The following is a 16,509-nucleotide window of genomic DNA, read 5'->3' as shown; positions in this document are numbered from 1 at the left end:
CTCTGCTGCTCTGTGACCCACTCTGCTGCTCTGTGACCCACTCTGCTGCTCTGTGACCCTCTCTGCTGCTCTGTGACCCTCTCTGCTGCTCTGTGACCCTCTCTGCTGCTCTGTGACCCTCTCTGCTGCTCTGTGACCCACTCTGCTGCTCTGTGACCCTCTCTGCTGCTCTGTGACCCACTCTGCTGCTCTGTGACACACTCTGCTGCTCTGTGACCCTCTCTGCTGCTCTGTGACCCTCTCTGCTGCTCTGTGACCCTCTCTGCTGCTCTGTGACCCTCTCTGCTGCTCTGTGACCCACTCTGCTGCTCTGTGACCCACTCTGCTGCTCTGTGACCCGCTCTGCTGCTCTGTGACCCACTCTGCTGCTCTGTGACCCGCTCTGCTGCTCTGTGCTGCTCTGTGACCCGCTCTGCTGCTCTGTGCTGTGAGGCTGTGACCCGCTCTGCTGCTCTGTGACCCACTCTGCTGCTCTGTGACCCTCTCTGCTGCTCTGTGACCCTCTCTGCTGCGTGAGGACAGAGTGAAGGAGAGGATCAGTAGCCTGGCTCCCGCCCCTGAATCTGAATAGCAATTCAATCTGAGTGTCAGACTAGTGGAGCAGAGCAGACACTTCCAGCTTATAATTGTAGCATCCCAAGCTTATTATTTTACAAAGTAGAGATTTCTTATTTTTAATGAATCAAATAATAAAATAAAATATATATATTTATATATGTAATTTATTTAGTTTAGTTGACATTCTTGCTCCGCCTCTGCAGACAGCAAACACAGATCAGTAGGCTACACCTGACATGGTATTATTCCATTAGACTACACTGTACTTTTCCTGATGTTTTAGGTGTTTGCCATGGTATCGTTTCAGTATCAGTATCGAGATAGTTTTAGCAGGTATCGTATCGAATTTATTGTTTTGGTATCGTGACAACACTAGAGTGAATAAGAGGGCAATATTTAGGCCGAAACAAACAAGCATTTAGGGACACACTAAATAAACTACAGAGCCATTATATGACAACAATGGCCAAACACCACGAAGAGGAATGACAGGACGATAAAATACACCCCCTTAGGGCACAGCACTGAATAGTCTACTCCCCTAATCAGTGTTTAGGCTACTAGGCTACTAGGCCTTAGCCCACCGCTCCAGGAAGCAAAGTTCACGCTCTCGAGTGCTGATTAAATCTAGGCAAAGCAAAACACACAGCCATAACAACTGGCAATTAATCACAAAAGACCAACCTTATATCATAACCCAAACTCGTTTAATCCACTTCATTTCAACGAATACTCAAGATCTCCATTTTCAATGTTCATGGATGCTGCCAGTAGCTAGATAGCTGAAGTGGGTAACGTGATTGACAGGCGATGTGAATGACGGGACAGTCATGACAGGTTTTGATTGGATAAATGTTAAAATGACAATGGGAATTCCAATGTAAGCACTTTGAGAACTGGCTTACCCTACACCCACTTTTAAGCATTTTGACAAATCACAGATTAGGTTACATTTCGACTGATGACGACATTTTTCGCGGTTTTGTATGTGTGGGCTAATTTGATTGTTTGATTTTTCGTTTGGTCTTGATTTCCGTAAGCCAGAATCGTTTTACCTGGCCTACAATGTTAAGTGAATGACGAGCTAGTAAGACAGCTGTCAACGGACCGTAACGTGGACTGTATTTTCATGAGGCCTGTAGGGGGTGACGGAGCACTACCAAAACAGTAAACACGGATGAAAATGAAGCGATATGGCAGAATACAAGACGCATTTAAGTCAAAAGCAGTCTAAAAGTCGATTTTCGTGCCTTCTTTCACATCAAAGAAAGCGCAAAAATCAAGTTTTATTTGGATTTGTATGGGTATGGCTTACCCTGGCTTGCCACTACATCCATTAATAATTCATCCTATTTATGCAAGTTTTTGCACTAGTATGGAGTTAAAATTACCAAAAATGGCCGCGCTGCACGGAATGAATGACCTGCCCTACTCTGCCTGGGATTGGCTAATATGGTGTCTTCCATGGTTGAGATTGGTCAGATTTTAGGCATGAGGAGTTCGATTGGCTAAAGTATATCAGGGTAAGCCAATCAGATGCAGAATAGCCCGGGGTCATTCCGTCATCACAGAGATTTAAAGAGACAGTACTACAGTACAACGTGTTTTGCGTTTCGTTCACGGCGGCCCAGCTGATTCAGTGTGTGGGTCTGGACCCCAAATGACCGCCCTTGGAGACGGGACTGGAGAGAGAGAGAGGGAGAGAGAGAGAGGAGAGAGAGAGAGAGGGGGGGGGAGAGAGGGGGGAGAGAGAGAGGGGGGGAGAGGGAGAGAGAGAGGGAGAGAGAGGAGAGAGAGAGGATAGAGAGAGGAGAGAGAGGATAGAGAGAGAGGAAGAGAGAGAAGAGAGAGAGGAGAGAGAGAGAGAGAGGATAGAGAGAGTAGAGAGAGAAGAGAGAGAGGGAGAGAGAGAGAGAGGATAGAGAGAGTAGAGAGAGAAGAGAGAGAGGGAGAGAGAGAGAGGAGAGAGAGAGAGAGAGAGAGAGAGGAGAGAGAGAGGAGAGAGAGAGAGGGAGAGGGGGGAGAGAGAGGAGAGAGAGGGAGAGAGGGAGAGAGAGAGAGGGGGGGAGAGAGAGAGAGGGGGGAGAGAGAGGATAGAGAGAGTAGAGAGTGAAGAGAGAGGGAGAGAGAGAGAGAGAGGATAGAGAGAGTAGAGAGAGAAGAGAGAGAGAGAGAGAGGACAGAGAGAGTAGAGAGAGAAGAGAGAGAGGGAGAGAAAGAGAGAGAGAGAGAGAGAGAGAGAGGAGAGAGAGAGGGGGGAGAGAGAGAGAGAGGAGAGAGAGGGAGAGGGGGGAGAGAGAGAGAGGAGAGAGAGGGGGAGAGAGAGAGAGAGAGGATAGAGAGAGTAGAGAGAGAAGAGAGAGAGGGAGAGAGAGAGAGAGGAGAGAGAGAGAGGAGAGAGATAGGTGAGAGAGAGAGGGAGAGGGGGGGAGAGAGAGAGGAGAGAGAGGGAGAGGGGGGGAGTGAGAGAGAGAGGAGAGAGAGGGGAGAGAGAGAGAGAGGGAGAGGGGGGAGAGAGAGAGGAGAGAGAGAGAGAGGAGGGAGAGAGAGAGAGAGGAGAGAGAGAGGAGAGAGAGAGAGAGAGAGAGAGGAGAGAGAGAGAGGAGAGAGAGGGAGAGGGGGGAGAGAGAGAGAGGAGAGAGAGAGAGGAGGGAGAGAGAGAGAGGAGAGAGAGGGAGAGAGAGGGAGAGGGGGAGAGAGAGAGAGAGGAGGGAGAGAGAGAGAGGAGAGAGGGAGAGGGGGGAGAGAGAGAGGAGAGAGAGAGGGAGAGGGGGGAGAGAGAGAGGAGAGAGAGGGAGAGGGGGAGAGAGAGAGGAGAGAGAGGGAGAGGGGGGAGAGAGAGAGGAGAGAGAGAGGGAGAGGGGGGAGAGAGAGAGGAGAGAGAGGGAGAGGGGGAGAGAGAGAGAGGAGAGAGAGGGAGAGGGGGGAGAGAGAGAGAGAGAGAGAGAGAGTGGGAGAGAGAGAGGACAGTCAGTGCAGGTGTTTATATTGTTGCTGACAGAGCTACATCTGAAAGGATGTCATTCCGGTGCAGCCGACAGAAACAATGTTCCTAGAAAGTGTTTGAGTTCTAGAGAAGAGTCACCTGACTAACAGAGACAGAGGCATATTGAGACTGGCCATATTCACCTCAATACCGAGGTGGAATTACTCATCCACAGCTGGCAGGGAGAAATATTTATATATATATATATATATATATATATATATATATATATATATATATATATATATAGAGAGAGAGAGAGAGAGAGAGAGAGAGAGAGAGAGAGAGAGAGAGAGAGAGAGAGAGCCTGTCTGTCTGTCTGTTTGCTTCAATCAATCAATCAAAGTGATCGAGCAAGCTCCTGGAGTATGTTTGTCTACCGACTAAGAACATTTATAAAGCAATAAATAAAATTAAATTACATTTCAGAGTAAGAGAGGCTATAAACATCATAGGAGAGACATGGCAAACACTGGTGTATGTCTGTGTGTGTGTGTGTGTGTGAGTGTGCCTGGGTCCAGGTAGAGGCAGGGGTTGGTGTAGGGAGGGGGTAGGAAAAGGATACGGACCCGGGTTAGGGTGAGGGGAAGGGGGTACTGGGCCCAGGTCCAGGCCTAAAGCCGGAAGTAGGCTGGTGTGTGTCTGTGTGTACGTGTGTGTGTGTGTTAACTAATTGCTACGACATCCACAGCTTGTTTGTTTGATGGTTGGTTTGTTGTTAGCTCCGCCCCCCAGTGCAGGGAGAGAGGTAAGGTTTTGGGTGGCGTGTGTTTGATGGTTAGTGGACGACCAGAACACATTTCTCCTGCTCTCGCCTCCCTCCATTGGCTTCCTGTGCAGGATTAGGATTCATTTTAAGATTGTATTGTTTGCTTATAAAGCCTTGAATGGTCGGGCCCCACCCTATCTCGCTGACACCCTACATCCCACTACGGTCTCACAGGTCGGCTGACCAGTCGCTCCTCCTCGTTCCTAAATCCAGGCTAAAGCCCAGGGGGGACCGAGCCTTGGCCGTCGTTGCCCCCAAACTCTGGAACGAGCTGCCCCCCCCCCCCCACACACATTAGGCCCTAACGTGGGGAGTGTTTAAGTCCCGCCTAAAAACACTTTTCCCTGTTTTAATACTAAGTCTCAGAGTAGCTCTTTATTATCTTTCATTATGCTTCTATTGTCCTGTTGTGTTTCTACTGTATTTTTTTGTATTGATTGAATTCTTTGTCAATGGAGGCGGGGGGCATATCTCGATGTGGGAAGGTCACAGAGGCCGGCATACATCCCTCCACCTAACACATGCAGCAATACCAACCATGTACTGGAACGCACAGAGACACACAACGTATTCATGGGCGGAGGTCTGTGCTCTCCTAGCACTATTTCTAGTTCCACATAGGTTTTTCTTCAATTCTAATATTTTTTGAAGATTTTGAAATGACAATGGACATTTACAGATTGAGTGATTTTGGTAATTGTAATACTATGATACTATGATATCGCTTTGGCAATGTGGGATGTGAGAGAAAGAGAACAAGAGCTACAGCAAGATAAGAGAGAGGGAGAGAGGGAGCAAGAGAGAGAGGGAACGAGAGAGGGGGAGAGAGAGAGGGAGCGAGAGAGAGAGGGAACGAGAGAGGGGGAGAGAGGGAGAGAGAGGGAGAGAGGGAGCGAGAGAGAGAGGGAGAGAGAGAGAGAGAGGGAGAGAGAGAGAGAGGGAGAGAGGGAGCGAGAGAGAGAGGGAGAGGGAGAGAGGGAGCGAGAGAGAGAGGGAGAGAGAGGGAGCGCGAGAGAGAGGGAACGAGAGAGGGGGAGAGAGAGAGAGGGAGCGAGAGAGAGAGGGAGCGAGAGAGAGAGGGAACGAGAGAGAGAGGGAGCGAGAGAGAGAGGGAGCGAGAGAGAGAGGGAGCGAGAGAGGGGGAGAGAGAGAGAGGGAGAGAGGGAGCGAGGGGGGAGAGCATAAGAGAGACAGATAAAAGGATCACTCTGATGGAGATAGAGTCTTTTGTCTGAAAGCCACTCCGCTGGCTAATAGCAACACTAGCAGCTATCGCTCCGTCTGTCTTTGACGAGACGTCTCTAAATGGGTTCCTTGTGAAGAATATGACGAGACTGAGCTTCACAGAGGCAGAAAAGAGACAGAACATCAGGCTTTCTCTGTCGCTCACTGCATCTGGAGAAATTTCTGAGAAATATCATAGATGAATTTGCCAGAAGCCTTCAATGAGGGACATGTGTGTGTGTGTGTGTGTGTGTGTGTGTGTGTGTGTGTGTGTGTGTGTGTGTGTGTGTGTGTGTGTGTGTGTGTGTGTGTGTGTGTGTGTGTGTGTGTGTGTGAACCACAGACTGGAGAGATGTGGAGGAAGTGGCGAACGGGCTGTCATATGACAATGAAAACGTTGGATGATTTATAAGACAGTATGAAGTCTTAACAATCCCACAGTGTCCAAATACATCAGGTCAAATACATTCTGATACTGCTGTGATCTATAGAAGAAGAAGATGGAGGTTTTGATGGAGGTGGGTCATCTATAGAAGAAGAAGATGGAGGTTTTGATGGAGGTGGGTCATCTATAGAGAAGAAGATGGAGGTTTTGATGGAGGTGGGTCATCTATAGAGAAGAAGATGGAGGTGTTGATGGAGGTGGGTCATCTATAGAGAAGAAGATGGAGGTTTTGATGGCGAGGTGGGTCATCTATAGAGAAGAAGATGGAGGTTTTGATGGCGAGGTGGGTCATCTATAGAGAAGAAGATGGAGGTTTTGATGGAGGTGGGTCATCTATAGAGAAGAAGATGGAGGTTTTGATGGAGGTGGGTCATCTATAGAGAAGAATATGGAGGTTTTGATGGCGAGGTGGGTCATCTATAGAGAAGAAGATGGAGGTTTTGATGGCGAGGTGGGTCATCTATAGAGAAGAAGATGGAGGTTTTGATGGAGGTGGGTCATCTATAGAGAAGAAGATGGAGGTGTTGATGGCGAGGTGGGTCATCTATAGAGAAGAAGATGGAGGTTTTGATGGAGGTGGGTCATCTATAGAGAAGAAGATGGAGGTTTTGATGGAGGTGGGTCATCTATAGAGAAGAAGATGGAGGTTTTGATGGAGGTGGGTCGTCTATAGAGAAGAAGATGGAGGTGTTGATGGCGAGGTGGGTCATCTATAGAGAAGAAGATGGAGGTAGGTCATCTATAGAGAAGAAGATGGAGGTGTTGATGGCGAGGGGGGTCATCTATAGAGAAGAAGATGGAGGTTTTGATGGAGGTGGGTCATCTATAGAGAAGATGGAGGTTTTGATGGCGAGGTGGGTCATCTATAGAGAAGAAGATGGAGGTTTTGATGGCGAGGTGGGTCATCTATAGAGAAGAAGATGGAGGTTTTGATGGAGGTGGGTCATCTATAGAGAAGAAGATGGAGGTTTTGATGGCGAGGTGGGTCATCTATAGAGAAGAAGATGGAGGTTTTGATGGAGGTGGGTCATCTATAGAGAAGAAGATGGAGGTTTTGATGGAGGTGGGTCATCTATAGAGAAGAAGATGGAGGTTTTGATGGAGGTGGGTCATCTATAGAGAAGAAGATGGAGGTGTTGATGGCGAGGTGGGTCATCTATAGAGAAGAAGATGGAGGTTTTGATGGCAAGGTGGGTCATCTATAGAGAAGAAGATGGAGGTGTTGATGGCGAGGTGGGTCATCTATAGAGAAGAAGATGGAGGTGTTGATGGCGAGGTGGGTCATCTATAGAGAAGAAGATGGAGGTTTTGATGGCAAGGTGGGTCATCTATAGAGAAGAAGATGGAGGTGTTGATGGAGGTGGGTCATCTATAGAGAAGAAGATGGAGGTTTTGATGGAGGTGGGTCATCTATAGAGAAGAAGATGGAGGTGTTGATGGAGGTGGGTCATCTATAGAGAAGAAGATGGAGGTTTTGATGGCGAGGGGGGTCATCTATAGAGAAGAAGATGGAGATTTTGATGGCGAGGTGGGTCATCTATAGAGAAGAAGATGGAGTTTTTGATGGAGGTGGGTCATCTATAGAGAAGAAGATGGAGGTTTTGATGGCGAGGTGGGTCATCTATAGAGAAGAAGATGGAGGTTTTGATGGCGAGGTGGGTCATCTATAGAGAAGAAGATGGAGGTTTTGATGGAGGTGGGTCATCTATAGAGAAGAAGATGGAGGTTTTGATGGCGAGGTGGGTCATCTATAGAGAAGAAGATGGAGGTTTTGATGGAGGTGGGTCATCTATAGAGAAGAAGATGGAGGTTTTGATGGCGAGGTGGGTCATCTATAGAGAAGAAGATGGAGGTTTTGATGGAGGTGGGTCATCTATAGAGAAGAAGATGGAGGTTTTGATGGCGAGGTGGGTCATCTATAGAGAAGAAGATGGAGGTGTTGATGGCAAGGTGGGTCATCTATAGAGAAGAAGATGGAGGTTTTGATGGCGAGGTGGGTCATCTATAGAGAAGAAGATGGAGGTTTTGATGGAGGTGGGTCATCTATAGAGAAGAAGATGGAGGTTTTGATGGAGGTGGGTCATCTATAGAGAAGAAGATGGAGGTGTTGATGGCGAGGTGGGTCATCTATAGAGAAGAAGATGGAGGTTTTGATGGCAAGGTGGGTCATCTATAGAGAAGAAAATGGAGGTTTTGATGGCGAGGTGGGTCATCTATAGAGAAGAAGATGGAGGTTTTGATGGAGGTGGGTCATCTATAGAGAAGAAGATGGAGGTTTTGATGGAGGTGGGTCATCTATAGAGAAGAAGATGGAGGTGTTGATGGCGAGGTGGGTCATCTATAGAGAAGAAGATGGAGGTGTTGATGGCGAGGTGGGTCATCTATAGAGAAGAAGATGGAGGTTTTGATGGCGAGGTGGGTCATCTATAGAGAAGAAGATGGAGGTTTTGATGGCGAGGTGGGTCATCTATAGAGAAGAAGATGGAGGTTTTGATGGAGGTGGGTCATCTATAGAGAAGAAGATGGAGGTGTTGATGGCGAGGTGGGTCATCTATAGAGAAGAAGATGGAGGTTTTGATGGCGAAGTGGGTCATCTATAGAGAAGAAGATGGAGGTTTTGATGGCGAGGTGGGTCATCTATAGAGAAGAAGATGGAGGTTTTGATGGAGGTGGGTCATCTATAGAGAAGAAGATGGAGGTTTTGATGGCGAGGTGGGTCATCTATAGAGAAGAAGATGGAGGTTTTGATGGTGAGGTGGGTCATCTATAGAGAAGAAGATGGAGGTTTTGATGGCGAGGTGGGTCATCTATAGAGAAGAAGATGGAGGTTTTGATGGAGGTGGGTCATCTATAGAGAAGAAGATGGAGGTTTTGATGGTGAGGTGGGTCATCTATAGAGAAGAAGATGGAGGTTTTGATGGAGGTGGGTCATCTATAGAGAAGAAGATGGATGTTTTGATGGTGAGGTGGGTCATCTATAGAGAAGAAGATGGAGGTTTTGATGGCGAGGTGGGTCATCTATAGAGAAGAAGATGGAGGTGTTGATGGCGAGGTGGGTCATCTATAGAGAAGAAGATGGAGGTTTTGATGGAGGTGGGTCATCTATAGAGAAGAAGATGGAGGTGTTGATGGCGAGGTGGGTCATCTATAGAGAAGAAGATGGAGGTTTTGATGGCGAGGTGGGTCATCTATAGAGAAGAAGATGGAGGTTTTGATGGTGAGGTGGGTCATCTATAGAGAAGAAGATGGAGGTTTTGATGGAGGTGGGTCATCTATAGAGAAGAAGATGGAGGTTTTGATGGCGAGGTGGGTCATCTATAGAGAAGAAGATGGAGGTTTTGATGGTGAGGTGGGTCATCTATATAGAAGAAGATGGAGGTTTTGATGGCGAGGGGGGTCATCTATAGAGAAGAAGATGGATGTTTTGATGGCGAGGTGGGTCATCTATAGAGAAGAAGATGGAGGTTTTGATGGAGGTGGGTCATCTATAGAGAAGAAGATGGAGGTTTTGATGGCGAGGTGGGTCATCTATAGAGAAGAAGATGGAGGTTTGGATGGCGAGGTGGGTCATCTATAGAGAAGAAGATGGAGGTTTTGATGGAGGTGGGTCATCATAGAGAAGAAGATGGAGGTTTTGATGGAGGTGGGTCATCTATAGAGAAGAAGATGGAGGTGTTGATGGCGAGGTGGGTCATCTATAGAGAAGAAGATGGAGGTTTTGATGGCGAAGTGGGTCATCTATAGAGAAGAAGATGGAGGTTTTGATGGCGAGGTGGGTCATCTATAGAGAAGAAGATGGAGGTTTTGATGGTGAGGTGGGTCATCTATAGAGAAGAAGATGGAGGTTTTGATGGCGAGGTGGGTCATCTATAGAGAAGAAGATGGAGGTTTTGATGGAGGTGGGTCATCTATAGAGAAGAAGATGGAGGTTTTGATGGCGAGGTGGGTCATCTATAGAGAAGAAGATGGAGGTTTTGATGGCGAGGTGGGTCATCTATAGAGAAGAAGATGGAGGTTTTGATGGAGGTGGGTCATCTATAGAGAAGAAGATGGAGGTTTTGATGGAGGTGGGTCATCTATAGAGAAGAAGATGGAGGTTTTGATGGAGGTGGGTCATCTATAGAGAAGAAGATGGAGGTTTTGATGGCGAGGTGGGTCATCTATAGAGAAGAAGATGGAGGTTTTGATGGAGGTGGGTCATCTATAGAGAAGAAGATGGAGGTTTTGATGGCGAGGTGGGTCATCTATAGAGAAGAAGATGGAGGTTTTGATGGAGGTGGGTCATCTATAGAGAAGAAGATGGAGGTTTTGATGGCGAGGTGGGTCATCTATAGAGAAGAAGATGGAGGTTTTGATGGCAAGGTGGGTCATCTATAGAGAAGAAGATGGAGGTTTGGATGGCGAGGTGGGTCATCTATAGAGAAGAAGATGGAGGTTTTGATGGAGGTGGGTCATCATAGAGAAGAAGATGGAGGTTTTGATGGAGGTGGGTCATCTATAGAGAAGAAGATGGAGGTGTTGATGGCGAGGTGGGTCATCTATAGAGAAGAAGATGGAGGTTTTGATGGCGAAGTGGGTCATCTATAGAGAAGAAGATGGAGGTTTTGATGGCGAGGTGGGTCATCTATAGAGAAGAAGATGGAGGTTTTGATGGTGAGGTGGGTCATCTATAGAGAAGAAGATGGAGGTTTTGATGGCGAGGTGGGTCATCTATAGAGAAGAAGATGGAGGTTTTGATGGAGGTGGGTCATCTATAGAGAAGAAGATGGAGGTTTTGATGGCGAGGTGGGTCATCTATAGAGAAGAAGATGGAGGTTTTGATGGCGAGGTGGGTCATCTATAGAGAAGAAGATGGAGGTTTTGATGGAGGTGGGTCATCTATAGAGAAGAAGATGGAGGTTTTGATGGAGGTGGGTCATCTATAGAGAAGAAGATGGAGGTTTTGATGGAGGTGGGTCATCTATAGAGAAGAAGATGGAGGTTTTGATGGCGAGGTGGGTCATCTATAGAGAAGAAGATGGAGGTTTTGATGGAGGTGGGTCATCTATAGAGAAGAAGATGGAGGTTTTGATGGCGAGGTGGGTCATCTATAGAGAAGAAGATGGAGGTTTTGATGGAGGTGGGTCATCTATAGAGAAGAAGATGGAGGTTTTGATGGCGAGGTGGGTCATCTATAGAGAAGAAGATGGAGGTGTTGATGGCAAGGTGGGTCATCTATAGAGAAGAAGATGGAGGTTTTGATGGCGAGGTGGGTCATCTATAGAGAAGAAGATGGAGGTTTTGATGGAGGTGGGTCATCTATAGAGAAGAAGATGGAGGTTTTGATGGAGGTGGGTCATCTATAGAGAAGAAGATGGAGGTGTTGATGGCGAGGTGGGTCATCTATAGAGAAGAAGATGGAGGTTTTGATGGCAAGGTGGGTCATCTATAGAGAAGAAAATGGAGGTTTTGATGGCGAGGTGGGTCATCTATAGAGAAGAAGATGGAGGTTTTGATGGAGGTGGGTCATCTATAGAGAAGAAGATGGAGGTTTTGATGGAGGTGGGTCATCTATAGAGAAGAAGATGGAGGTGTTGATGGCGAGGTGGGTCATCTATAGAGAAGAAGATGGAGGTGTTGATGGCGAGGTGGGTCATCTATAGAGAAGAAGATGGAGGTTTTGATGGCGAGGTGGGTCATCTATAGAGAAGAAGATGGAGGTTTTGATGGCGAGGTGGGTCATCTATAGAGAAGAAGATGGAGGTTTTGATGGAGGTGGGTCATCTATAGAGAAGAAGATGGAGGTGTTGATGGCGAGGTGGGTCATCTATAGAGAAGAAGATGGAGGTTTTGATGGCGAAGTGGGTCATCTATAGAGAAGAAGATGGAGGTTTTGATGGCGAGGTGGGTCATCTATAGAGAAGAAGATGGAGGTTTTGATGGCGAGGTGGGTCATCTATAGAGAAGAAGATGGAGGTTTTGATGGTGAGGTGGGTCATCTATAGAGAAGAAGATGGAGGTTTTGATGGCGAGGTGGGTCATCTATAGAGAAGAAGATGGAGGTTTTGATGGAGGTGGGTCATCTATAGAGAAGAAGATGGAGGTTTTGATGGTGAGGTGGGTCATCTATAGAGAAGAAGATGGAGGTTTTGATGGAGGTGGGTCATCTATAGAGAAGAAGATGGAGGTTTTGATGGTGAGGTGGGTCATCTATAGAGAAGAAGATGGAGGTTTTGATGGCGAGGTGGGTCATCTATAGAGAAGAAGATGGAGGTGTTGATGGCGAGGTGGGTCATCTATAGAGAAGAAGATGGAGGTTTTGATGGAGGTGGGTCATCTATAGAGAAGAAGATGGAGGTGTTGATGGCGAGGTGGGTCATCTATAGAGAAGAAGATGGAGGTTTTGATGGCGAGGTGGGTCATCTATAGAGAAGAAGATGGAGGTTTTGATGGTGAGGTGGGTCATCTATAGAGAAGAAGATGGAGGTTTTGATGGAGGTGGGTCATCTATAGAGAAGAAGATGGAGGTTTTGATGGCGAGGTGGGTCATCTATAGAGAAGAAGATGGAGGTTTTGATGGTGAGGTGGGTCATCTATATAGAAGAAGATGGAGGTTTTGATGGCGAGGGGGGTCATCTATAGAGAAGAAGATGGATGTTTTGATGGCGAGGTGGGTCATCTATAGAGAAGAAGATGGAGGTTTTGATGGAGGTGGGTCATCTATAGAGAAGAAGATGGAGGTTTTGATGGCGAGGTGGGTCATCTATAGAGAAGAAGATGGAGGTTTGGATGGCGAGGTGGGTCATCTATAGAGAAGAAGATGGAGGTTTTGATGGAGGTGGGTCATCATAGAGAAGAAGATGGAGGTTTTGATGGAGGTGGGTCATCTATAGAGAAGAAGATGGAGGTGTTGATGGCGAGGTGGGTCATCTATAGAGAAGAAGATGGAGGTTTTGATGGCGAAGTGGGTCATCTATAGAGAAGAAGATGGAGGTTTTGATGGCGAGGTGGGTCATCTATAGAGAAGAAGATGGAGGTTTTGATGGTGAGGTGGGTCATCTATAGAGAAGAAGATGGAGGTTTTGATGGCGAGGTGGGTCATCTATAGAGAAGAAGATGGAGGTTTTGATGGCGAGGTGGGTAGTGCAGCTGTTTTGGCACCGTCAGTGAAGGAGCCACACACTCTGAATATAACTCAAGTGGGACAGCTTGATCTGAATTCTTGATTTGATCGAATGAGGATCCTGCATGTTTGTCCCACCACCCCAACCCCCGAGTGATGTGTGTGTGATTTCTCAACCATAACTGATGCTGGATCAGTCCGAGGGTTCAACTTCACACTGCAGCAGCATAAAAAAGTGGATAAAAAGTGCTAGTTTGGAGCAATACAATAATAATAACAACAACAATAATAATAATAATAATACTATTTATTATTATTATTATTATTAAAATGGTAAATGGACTGCACTTATATAGCGCTTTTCCAACTTAGCGGCACTCAACGCACTATTATTATTAATAATAATAATAATAATAATAATTATTATTATTATTATTATTATTACAATTATAATTATACTTGTAATTGTAACGATAATAATAATAATAATAATAATAATAATAATAATAATAATAATAATAATAATAATGATAGACCAATACTATTCTTGGTTCGTGTTCCTAGAATGAGTTGGTATTGAAAGTGCGGTTACTTAGAAAGTCCCACAACGGGTCAGAACAGGATACGGAGTCGATGTCGGCTATTACTGCTGCGTTCTGAGCGCATTAACGCTGTTCACCAGACTGGGTGTGAAAGCCTCTTCATGTCCGCTGAGCACGGCTGCTTGAAGAGCAGAGATGCTGCACCGAGCGGTGAATGAGGCGGTGAGGGAGAAGACGGAGCCACGCTGCCCAAACCACTGACCCCTCAAAAAACCTCACAATAGATATGAACAACCCAACCCTGCAGCTCTACCGGATCCTTCTAGAAGCCTCTCTGTGGGGGGGTGGGGGGAGCTGCTGCCTCTCAATCACAGATGCAGTTAGGAAGCCCTTTCAGCTCAGCTCTGCCCGGCAACCGGACCCAACAACAACCCAACACCAAACATGCTTGTGCTGAAGTATCTTCGTTCAGACAATGCTTTTTATTAATGCACAGTCACAGCTTATTGATGCTATTCGTATATCAACCACTCAGGCAGCTGCAGGCGCCCTTAACACTGTTGTTGCTGCTGAAGTGATAAGAGACAGCGTGCCATGGCGCCAGACAACAACAAATCAGACAAGTGATTTCTCTGTAGGACCGGTGTGTAACGGGGGTGGTTCGGGGAGCGGTGGGGAGTTCAGGACCGGCCTGGTTAGGAACCGCAGGTGGGGTCTGACCCGCTCCACAGCCAACACGTCTGTGTCCAGGAGAAGACCCCCCACACAGCGACTCTGCTGCCCTGTGATGGACCCCTCACCAGACCCCCTGGGGCCCCATGATGGACCCCTCACCAGACCCCCTGGGGCCCCATGATGGACCCCTCACCAGACCCCCTGGGACCCCATGATGGACCCCCTCACCAGACCCCCTGGGGCCCCATGATGGACCCCCTCACCAGACCCCCTGGGGCCCCATGATGGACCCCTCACCAGACCCCCGGCGGCGCGCCAGCATACAGGCTGGGGGATAACATGCTTCCCTGCTTCTTGGTGAAAGACCCAGATTTGAGCCCCATCTGTTTTTAATCACCCCGAGAGAGACAACTCAGAGAGAGACAACTCACACTCTGCTGCAAACCTACATAGCAGACCTACAAACTCAAGAAGCTTTATTCATATTTTGATCAACATGATTTTCCCCGAATCACCCAGAAATAATACTGCTGCTCTGCAATGTAATCAGACCAGACAATCCCTTTAACAAGGATCAAATCTAGCCTGTATCACGACATGGTTTATTTGGCGAGAACCCGTGCCCGTACGCACCTGGACGCTCATAGTATTTATCTTAATTAAGTGCAGGAAGATGCTTGAGTATGACGTTACAGTGATTCATTCACTATCCTATACGAGATTTAAATACAATAAGAGGCTTAGAGGCTTTATGCACTATTTCGTTAATGTTTGAATATGCAAGCACCATTACGCACGAGTAAACCTTACTTTAACATAGAATATAAATACATTTCAGTATAACATAATATAACTGACTGAGGGTGCTATATCTATATCTATAACGGGATCTATATCTAGATCTATAACGGGATATTCTGTCCTCCTCCTGATCCCCAGACAGCAAACGCAAGGATTTAGCAGGTCCACACATTTTAGATACAAACCTGGCACATGAATTTGTGGTTATACTCAAATCGAACAATCCAGAACAGATAACCCTACCCGACCTCTAGCACGCATTGCGCTGAGCCTCTACAAACCCTCCCAGCGTGAACGCTCATTTACCGTCCCGATTCGAAACGACATGCCCAAGCTGGCACAGAGCAACTTTACATCCCCACACTTACCTAACACTGAATTGGCGAAGCCGTACCACACGCACCCTCCTTTCCCGATGAGCCATTGTCCCTTCGTGCTGGCCGCGAAGCTGAACGGAGTCCCCACCACGCACACCAGCAGGTCACTGACAGAGATGTTGATCAGGAGGAAGTTGATGGGCGAGCGCAGAATCTTATAACGGCAGAATAGCACGAGGACCAGGAGGTTGTTCAGGAATCCGAGGGTGCCGATCAAGCCCAAACAAATGGCGACGACCAGGTGCCCGGTCGGGCTGAGGGTGGTGCGGTAGGAGGTATCCTCCAGGTGTCCGGCCGGGCTGAGGGTGGTGTGGTAGGAGGTATCCTCCAGGTGCCCGTCTCCTGCGTCCACGCACAGCGCGATACTGCCCCCCGCGCAGTCGCTCACACTCACATTGGCCAGGATCATTGCAAAGCGTTTTCGGGGCACAAGCGCGCAGCGCATTAAATGAGAGATAACTTGTTATATTGTTGGTATATTCGTTTGAGAGAGAAGAAAAGCTCACGGAACTGTCACTTGTTGCATTAAAAAGTAGAATGTGTGAAATGTGCAACGGAACTAAACACAGAGAAAGCGCTTGTTAGGAATGTAGAACTTTGTTTCTCAGTTCAGGGGGTTAAAATCAGCATGTCTGGCGATGCTGTGCTCCACCGTGTGGCAGGTTGGCAAAATCCACACGCACAACACCAGACGACCTGTCTATCTGGGTTTAAATAAGTGTTGCCTCACTCTATAAGCTGATCCGAATCGAGGGGACAGGGCAAGTCCTCCCACGGAGACACATGACCTGAAAACACAGCACGCGGGTTACAGCACAGCTCTGCCACCTGTCTGGATTCCAGAGCCAGTACAGTCGCCTGGACTATATTACACTTTCCACTTCTGCCTCAGTCAAAGCGAGAGTTTCAAGCGAAAAGGGTTGTGATTCCTATTGGCTAAAGATCTTCTCAGTAACGTCATGATTTGCCACTTGGGCCCAATCTCAAACCACCCCCTAAGCCCTCGCCCTATCCACTCCCCCTCCGTTTG

The 16,509-nt window shown here is 47.3% G+C and overlaps 1 protein-coding gene across 1 annotated transcript in view; it reads right to left on the bottom strand.

Annotated features, from left to right (window-relative positions):
- LOC311325208 (vertebrate ancient opsin-like) overlaps positions 1-15,888 on the bottom strand; it is a gene marked incomplete at both ends in the record, with an annotated part of 122,177 nt that extends 106,289 nt beyond the window's left edge. The window contains one exon of the mRNA XM_084457878.1: positions 15,471-15,888. Within this exon, the coding sequence (XP_084314004.1) occupies positions 15,471-15,888 (418 nt within the window). The remainder of the gene's footprint in view (positions 1-15,470) is intronic.
- Positions 15,889-16,509: the final 621 nt, after the last annotated feature.

This window comes from Borostomias antarcticus (genome assembly GCF_949987555.1).
Source record: "Borostomias antarcticus genome assembly, chromosome: 24".
Taxonomy (NCBI): domain Eukaryota; kingdom Metazoa; phylum Chordata; class Actinopteri; order Stomiiformes; family Stomiidae; genus Borostomias; species Borostomias antarcticus.
The sequence above is the reverse complement of the archived record's forward strand: the minus strand, read 5'-3'. Positions and strand labels throughout refer to the sequence as shown.